This window comes from Myotis myotis, unplaced genomic scaffold (genome assembly GCF_014108235.1).
Source record: "Myotis myotis isolate mMyoMyo1 unplaced genomic scaffold, mMyoMyo1.p scaffold_m19_p_2, whole genome shotgun sequence".
Classification (NCBI taxonomy): Eukaryota; Metazoa; Chordata; class Mammalia; order Chiroptera; family Vespertilionidae; genus Myotis; species Myotis myotis.
The window spans coordinates 28,332,267-28,340,554 of NW_023416324.1; the positions used below are offsets into that span (position 1 = coordinate 28,332,267).

The 8,288-nt window shown below is 46.4% G+C and overlaps 2 protein-coding genes across 2 annotated transcripts in view; one reads left to right on the forward strand and one right to left on the reverse strand.

Moving 5' to 3' along the window:
* Positions 1 to 347, reverse strand: part of CFAP57 (cilia and flagella associated protein 57) — a 55,578-nt gene extending 55,231 nt beyond the window's left edge. The window contains exon 1 of the mRNA XM_036351700.1: positions 114 to 347. The gene's annotated coding sequence lies outside the window, so the exon portion shown is untranslated. The remainder of the gene's footprint in view (positions 1 to 113) is intronic.
* EBNA1BP2 (EBNA1 binding protein 2) lies at positions 337 to 7,316 on the forward strand. The gene is made up of 9 exons (XM_036351699.1): positions 337 to 593; positions 682 to 765; positions 1,000 to 1,169; positions 1,785 to 1,908; positions 2,996 to 3,085; positions 4,931 to 5,006; positions 5,230 to 5,323; positions 6,863 to 7,025; positions 7,158 to 7,316. The coding sequence occupies exons 1-9, from the start codon at positions 528 to 530 to the stop codon at positions 7,206 to 7,208; spliced, it is 918 nt and encodes a 305-aa protein (XP_036207592.1). The 5' UTR covers positions 337 to 527; the 3' UTR covers positions 7,209 to 7,316.
* The last annotated feature ends 972 nt before the right edge of the window (positions 7,317 to 8,288 follow it).

Sequence of the window (8,288 nt, forward strand, 5' to 3'; positions counted from 1 at the left end):
CATGCCCCTGCCCCTGCCCCTGTCCCGCCCCCGCCCCCGGAGTCCTGCCGGATTGCATCCCCCCCTCCCTACACACACACACCCCGCTCCCCGCCAGCACCCCTCAAACCCACCGCGGCTTAGTTTCTCCCCTTTCCTTTGAGCCTTCGCGGCTTCCTGCTCCTCCGGACGACCCCCGGGCCCCCCCTCCCACCTTACGCTTCTCCTCCAAGTCACCAGACCACTCGTGTATCTAGGGGTAGTTTTCCTACGGATCCCAAACAACTCGGGCACTCTCCGACGCCGGAGCGGTTCCTATAGCAACGGAAAACCGGAAGTGAAGGTCCGCGACCGGAAGCGGAAGTCTGATCTAGAAGTTCTGCGCTGCGGTGTGTAGTGGCCGCTGGAGCCGTTCTCCTCCACGTGGGGCCGCGGAGTGAGGGTAGGGGGCTGAAGGCAGGCGGCAGCGGCGGAAGGCGCCCTCTTCCCGCCGCACGGGCCTGGGCCTACCCGGACCTCTGGTAGGTGCCGCACGTGCGTGCTGCGAGATGGACACCCCCCTGCCCTCCGGCTCGGACTCGGATTCTGAGGAATCTCTTGTCACAGACAGAGAGGTAAGTGTCAGTCGCGCTCGCGTGGCTGGGCGAGGGGGGAGAGGGACGTCCTTCCTCCCCTGGAACTGACGCCGATCGTGCCCTGCAGTTGCAGGACGCGTTTTCCCGAGGGCTTCTGAAGCCAGGCCTCAATGTCGTGCTTGAGGGTCCGAAAAAAGCCGTGAACGACGTGGTGAGCTCGGGCGCCGAGTCGGGGTACTGGGGCGTGAGCTGAGCGCAAGGGGCTGTTACGCTTGGGTGGTTGAGCTCTTGTCCTGGGAAGGAGGCAGCCTGTGCGTTGTCAGGAGGGTCGGCTACGCGATGGGGTGTGGGGGTTAGCAATTTGCCCGTGGGCCTAGCACCCTGGGCTTGGGAGAGACATCGTAAGGGTTCCCCTTCTTAGGGGCGCAGTGTCTGAATTTTTTAGAATGGCCTCAAGCAGTGTTTGGCAGAATTCAAGCGGGATCTGGAATGGGTTGAAAGGCTTGATGTCACCCTCGGTCCGGTGCCGGAAATCAGTGGACCTCAGTCAGCACCGCAGAACAAGGACCAGAAAGCTGTCGATCCCGAAGATGACTTCCAGCGGGAGATGAGCTTGTATGTTTGTTTTCAAATGTGGGAGAAGTTGTGGTCCCGGCGCTACAGGGGGAGGGGAGAATGGCGAGCCTGTGCTCCACATAGATTACCGAAAGGGTAGGAGCAGGGAGGAGGTCTTCTTTTGACTAAAAAGAGCTAAAGTTGGGGGGGGGGGGGGTGAGTGAGGTGGAAGGGGCGGGGTAACGGGGTGGGGGGGTGGGTGGACGGGTTTGCCTGTGTGCCTATTCAGTTATTAGAACAAAAGTTTTCTTATGGAAGGTCCTTATATAGACTTTTGTATTGACTCCATAAGAATTCATAATGAGTTTGTAAATTGATAGGTGCTTTTAGAGCGGTCATTCTCTGAAACTACTGATTTATTTTCAGCAGTACTCCTCGCCGCCCTTTTTATTATTTTTTTCCTCCCCCCCCTTTTTAAAAGAGTGTACAGTTAAGTTTCTTCCAGATGCCAAGTTAATGAGGTTTTATTACAGTTTTTGTTTGTGTGTGTCTTCTTGCTGGTGGAGGTCAGAGGTTGAGGGTCCGTCTGACCTAGGATCACTCAGGAAACGGAGTGAGAAGGAATGTAAGGCCTCTGCTGCCTGGCTTATTTCACACTTTGTCCTATATCCTCAGCTACCGTCAGGCCCAGGCTGCAGTACTTGCAGTATTACCCCGGCTCCATCAGCTCAAAGTCCCTACTAAGCGGCCCACTGATTATTTCGCAGAGATGGCTAAGTCTGATCAGCAGATGCAGAAGGTAAGAAACAGAGAAGATGTTTTTTCCTGGCAAGCTGAGGCTTTGGACTTTTAAATATATTTACCCGGCTAATCTCCTATAATGTTTAAAAGAAGACTAAACCTAATTATAGGGAACTGATGGTCAGAGGACAATTATTATCTCTATTGTCTACTTCAGACTCATGCCAGTCACCACCAATTAGATAAGTATAAGGATGACTTTTTCCTAATTTAAACAACTAAGGGGAGGAAAAGAACAGGAAGAAATGAGGTCCATTTCCTAGCTGGCATGATCATGGCCTGGTGCGTAGAAAAATTACAGATCTTGTCCTGCTTTTGCTAGGGGGGGAGTGCTGCAACTTGTAGACAGTTCATTTTCTCTGGGCTTCAGTTTTCGCTTCTGTAAAATGAGGTATTCGTATATGGCCCAGATGCAGTATAATTTAGAGTTAGGTACAACTGGTCCTTGTTTGACTTTGGGAGGAAAAGAATTGCCAAAATTTAGTTCAAGATGAATTGAATAATTCCCTTGGGTCTCAAGCCAGATTTTAGGGAGCTGTTGTCTTGGAGGTACTTAGGGTACTTAGGTACTTAGGGAAATCTAGAGACGAGCTCAGACACATCTCTGTACATTCACACTGACAGCCGCTCATCCTTTAACTGGGATGTGTATGTTTGATAGAAAAGGCTCCGTGCCTGATATCTGTTGGTGTTTTTATGTATATGGTATATTGGAGAAGGGAACTAGGGCTGCATGCTGTTTTAACAGTCGGTAGACAGTAGGGATGGGCAGAAGTTATTTTCTCTTGGCAAAACTGTAAGCAGGCAGTTTTGTATAATGGAGCAAATGGCACACCAGGAGTGGGAAGGTTGCTTTCAAGTTCTTGCTTCCCCACTGACACATTCGGTATGCTGGGCAAAGTGCTCAGTCTTTGGGCTGCATTGTCCTCATATGTAGAACCCAGGTCTTGGAATAGATTATTTACAAGGTTTCTCTGAGCTCCATAGTTTGCAGATCAAGGAATATCTGTTTCCTGCTCCAGGGCACCCAAAAGAGCAGTCATCCCAGATTTAAATAACATAAGCTGACACATTTTGTGTTTTAGATTCGACAAAAGCTGCAGGCTAAACAGGCTGCCATGGAGAAGTCAGAAAAGGCTAAGCAACTTCGAGCACTTAGGAAATACGGAAAGAAGGTAAGAAGGAAAGTGGCAGGGGATAGAATGATGCCGAGTGTGTGTGTCAGGTCAGATTGCCGCAGTCTGATTTGGTTCCATGACCCGTATGTGTTAGAGCTTGTGTTATCTTTTCTTCTTTTTTTTAATGTATTTTTATTGATTTGAAAGAGGAAGGGAGAGGGAGAGAGATAGAAACATCAATGATGAGAGAGAGTCATTGATCAGCTGCCTTCTGCACGCCCCCTACTGGGGTAGGGGACCAAGCCGCAATCTAGGTATGTGCCCTTGACTGGAATTGAATCTGGGACCCTTCAGTCCACAGGCGGATGCTCTATCCACTGAGCCAAACCGGCTAGGGCTTGTGTTTGTTATCTCATAGTCGGGGGTGGGTGGGTGGTGGCGCTAGTATTCATGAGCACAGTCAGGGTGTTGCCAAGGGTAGTGTGGTAACTGTAGCAAGCCATTTATCTCTCCAGTTTGCACTTCTATACAGTGAAGAGTTGGGGGGTCCAGACCAGTGGTTTCCAAACCCAATCTCACAGCAGAATCACTGGGAAAATTTTTCAAAACAGATTTCTAGGTTTTAGTGTCTGGGAATCTGTGTATGTTTTCTTCCCTTCCCCCAAGAGACTCTCAGATGATCACTGGCCTACATGATTGTGAAGTCCTTGAAGAAATCATATAGATTGTCATTCGGTCAGAAAAAGCAAATGGCACCTGCGAGATTAAACTATGACTGCCTTGAGTTCTAATGTAAAACCAGAGCAGGCATACCATGGAACTTTTTTTTTGGTTTTTCTTCTTTATTTCATGGTCACTTAAAGAAGATGATAGGAATTAAAGTTAGAGGTGTGGGAAGAAATGTGTGTGAGGAGATTCAGCATGGGTGTTAAGACTTTGTCCATATTTTGTACATAAACATGATTTGGGGTGTTGAGCTGCTCTCCTTGGGAATCATGTCACTGGTAGATCCTCAGAGGAGTAACCGTAGAGGGTAGATTAGCATCCTGTCCTTTGCAAATGGGCAGCTGTGGATTTAGTACATTGAGCTGGTGGTCGATGGCCGAGATCAGCTCAAAAACATGGGCAATTGGTTTAACACAAATTATCAAAAGCAAGGAAAAAATCAGGCTCATTAGCTCACTCTTTCTAATTTGAGGAATCTGAGGGTACTAGTTCCGAACTGGGGATGATTTTGCCTCCCAGGGGTTTTGGGCAGTGTTGGAGACATTTTTGGTTGCATCTTGGTGGGGAGGTGCAGCTGCAGCTGGTGGGTAGTGGACGGGGAGGCTGCTAAACATCCCACAGTGCCCTGGACGGCCTGTCTTTCCCCCTGCAGAGAGCTTTCCTGTCTGAAGTGTCAGGAGTGTTGAGATTGAGAAATATCCCTTAGAGTAAAAGCATCTCCTTTTGTCCTTAAAGCTTCTTTTCTTTCCTGATTTTTGGGGAGATTGTTTTTTTCCTGTTGGTACTTTCATGCCTAGCAATAGTAGGTTAGATATTTAATGAACTCATCAATGGGGAGAATTGAATGTGGACCTAAACATGATTGGCTACAGTTTTGTAGGCAGGATTGTGTATTGGGGGAAGAGTGCAGACTGCCTGCGTGTGAACCTCAGCTCCCCCCTTTCCTGCTGTGTGGCTGAGGCAAGTGACCTTATCTCTCTGTGCTTCAGTTTCAGGGATGTTTCAGAATTCCTGACTCATTGGGTTGTTGAGAAGCTAAACTTGAGTGTTCGCATAGTTTTGTCGCACAGTGAATGTTCAGTGGTGGTGGTGTATCACAGTGTTGGTACTGGGAGAATATAGGCGCTTGCTGTGATGGTTTGGAGTGGGTGTAACAGGCCTATGTCCATGTCCCAGGTGCAAACAGAGGTTCTTCAGAAGAGGCAGCGGGAGAAAGCTCACATGATGAATGCCATTAAGAAATACCAGAAAGGTCAGTGTTTCTCTCTCCTAAGGATACAGGGGGCAGGGTCCCTGCTAATTCTGACACCCAGTGTGCTGGAGAATTGATTAATTTGGAGCTATTGGACGTAGGGTTTGGGAAGGGTGTGGGGAACAAGATGGACCTCTTAAAATCCGGTGAGCAACAATCTTCTTTTGAAGTTTAAGCTTTTCTTAAAATGCGATGGCACTAATCAAATACAGTTCACTCCTAGGCTTCTCTGACAAACTGGATTTCCTTGATGGAGATCAGAAACCTGTCGCACGGGGCCCGAAGGAAGGAGCTAAAGGCCAGCAGATGAAGAAAGGGTATGAAGTGTTTGTTTTGTTTCGTTTTGTGGTGTGTGCTGGGCAACAGTTCACGAGTATAGGGGCTGCCATAGGAGCAGCTGCAGGGTTCAGAGCGTGGCACTGCTGCCTGGGACCCAGCCTTACCAGGCTATGTGATGGTCCTTTCAGCCATATCAGTCTTTGAAGATTAAAGAAAGATGACTTAAGGATTTGGCACATTTGAGTGAATGTTTAATAAAACAGTGTGATGGTTAAGAGTATGGTTAAGAGTCAGATCCAAACTCTGCCCCTCATTGGGAGGGTAGCTGTCATCAAGTTACTTTATTTTTTTAAGTGTTAATTTCCTCTTCTATGAAAAGGAGAAAATTGTGCCTCATGCTGTTATAAAGATTAAAAGGGATAATGTTGGCTATTATTATTACTTTTAGTTCACCTTTTGCATTCCTGGACACCAGGCCCATGGTGATGATCCTGGAGGAGGATCCCACCTGAGCTTAGTCTGAAAGATGAGTAAGAATTAATCAGAATAGAAGAGGCTCATATTTAGGGAATACAGAAGAACACGGATGAGCAAAAGCTTAGAGATGAAGACAGCAGGTTGGCCTGTGAGGAGCAGCAAGCATTTGGTATCACTGGGAATACAGTGTGAGACAAGAAGTGGCAAGACGTAGCTGGAGGGGACTCGGCCGAGTCACAGAGGCAGAGATTGTCTTGTTGAGAAGCCTGGGTTTTAGCCAATAGGCAGCGGGGAGATGATGATGGGCTTTCCTCAGAATAATGTGCAGGTCATAGTCACATTTTATTTTATTGTTGAAAGTATTACAGATATCCCCCATAGTCATGTTTTTTAAAAAAAATACTGTGGTTCTTGTGTAAATGATAGATTTGAGCGAGGCAGGAAAGTTAATTAGGGACCATTGAAGTCCAGATGAGCAATGACAAAGACCTGAAAGTGGTCGTGGGAGCAGGGAAGGGAAAATAGACTGAAGGAATATTCAAGCGCTCAATTAGCAGGACTCGGTAATTGAACTGGGTGTAGAGAGTGAAAGAAGGAAGAACCAAGGCTGACTCCCAGGTTTTAGTTCACCTTTGATTTAGTCTGGTGTCTGGGTGGATGGCAGTACCACCACCCTCTTAGGGCATATGCACAGGAGGCGAAACCAGCCTAGGAAGGGAGAGAAGTTATTTTGGAATGCTGAATCTGAGATGCCTGCGGGATGACCAGTTTTAAGATTTATTGCATTTGAATGTTAACTGCATGTATATATCCCCGAGAGGAGTAGAAACAAATGAGGATGATTTAGCAAGACTTAGTTAAAATAGAAAGCTTTTCAAAGCTTTCCTGGTTCTTGCTTTGTTTTCCTGCTCTGGTGGTTAAACCTGTAAATAGATGAGCTTCCCTGGGGAGTTTGTTGAGTGGGAATGTAGGGTTAAGGATGAGATTCTAGGGGACAGTAGTGTCTATTTGCAGACAAAATACTGAGGGTGTTGTTGGGGCATAAGATTCATCAGGATTTGCAGGGCTGAGGGTAACTTGTAAAACCACTTTTTCCCCAGTCCCAATGCCAAACGACGCTATAAAAACCAGAAGTTTGGGTTTGGTGGTAAGAAGAAAGGCAGCAAGTGGAACACTCGTGAGAGCTACGATGATGTATCCAGCTTCCGGGCCAAGAAAGCTCATGGCAAGGGCCTCAAGAGGCCTGGAAAGAAAGGATCAAATGTAAGTGAGCCTGGGGACCAGGTGAGGGGCCGGACTCATACCCACCCTCTCCATTCCTTTTTCTGTGCGTCCTGATCATGGGCAGAAGGCCAGGCTGCCATGTGACCACATGTGGTGTTTCTTTTTCTGTAGAAGAGACCTGGGAAACGGACAAGAGAGAAAATGAAGAGCAGGGCACGCTAAGCAGCATCTCCAAGAAAAAGGATGAAGACTTGGGATTTCACAATGCAATTGGGTCCCTTTTTGTAAAAAAATTTTCAATAAACAAAAAAATTACCAAAGAAGCATAAACCCTTGGGTGAAAACACAGTTGAGACTAAAAGATTTAGAAGTTACTTTTACATATTAAATAATACCTCTATTTATTGATAATTTAGACGTTGAGTCCAAGTTGTCTTCTTTTTATGATTGATGAAGGTTTAACACCCATCCATCCTCCCAAATAGTTGCATCATGATTTGAGATAAATCAGTTATCAGTGTTTTTATCATTAATATCCTTTAGCAATCACTGGAGAGCTAGATGAGCTATGATAATATTTCCTTTGTGGTACAGTTTTTGTTTTTTTCTTGGGTTGTCACCTTGTTTTTTTGTGTGTGAACCAAATTTTCCTTCTATATTGTTAACTTCTTTCTAGGTGTTTCATTTTACCCATATAATTTTCCCGCTGTAACCCAGGTCTGTCTGTCATACAGCTGTCGCCTTATCCCTTTTTACACCTTCTAGGTTGAATCCACTGGATCCCGTACTCTCTTGTGTCTTAGGCCTCCTTTTGTTCTGTACCATTTTCTAGTATCTTTCTAAGAAATGGAACGTGCGGGGGTGAATTTCCTACCTCTTCGCAAGTCTTGAGTTGCCTTTAACTTGGTGGGTATGCCTTTCCCTGAGGATGTTGCAGGCACGCTTCTTTGTCCCGTGGCTCCAGTGTTGCCACTGAGAAGCCCACGCCCTTCCAGTCCTCATTCTTGTCTCTGGAAGTGTTCACCCTGTCATCTGAGTGCCATCGGCCATGCCTTGGTGGCGCCTTTGAATAGGGTGTTTGGAAGAATGTGCGCTCTTCCATTCTGGTAAATTTCATAAAGGATAGCTTCCCCCTGTGTTCTTTGTTCTCATTCTGCAATTTCTGTTAGTCAGATGTTGAAATCTGATGATCTAAGTGTGTGTTTATATTTAAATTCTCCTTTGGGGGAAGATTTCTTTTTCTTTTTTTAATATATTTTATTGATTTTTTTACAGAGAGGAAGGGAGAGGGACAGAGAGTTA

Excerpts from the sequence above, each read along its gene's own strand:
- EBNA1BP2 (XM_036351699.1), top strand. The coding sequence starts at position 528 with ATGGACACCCCCCTGCCCTCCGGCTCGGACTCGGATTCTGAGGAATCT. Across the intron at positions 766-999 it reads AAAAAGCCGTGAACGACGTG|AATGGCCTCAAGCAGTGTTT; the intron begins GTGAGCTCGGGC and ends TGAATTTTTTAG. Across the intron at positions 5,324-6,862 it reads GGCCAGCAGATGAAGAAAGG|TCCCAATGCCAAACGACGCT; the intron begins GTATGAAGTGTT and ends CTTTTTCCCCAG.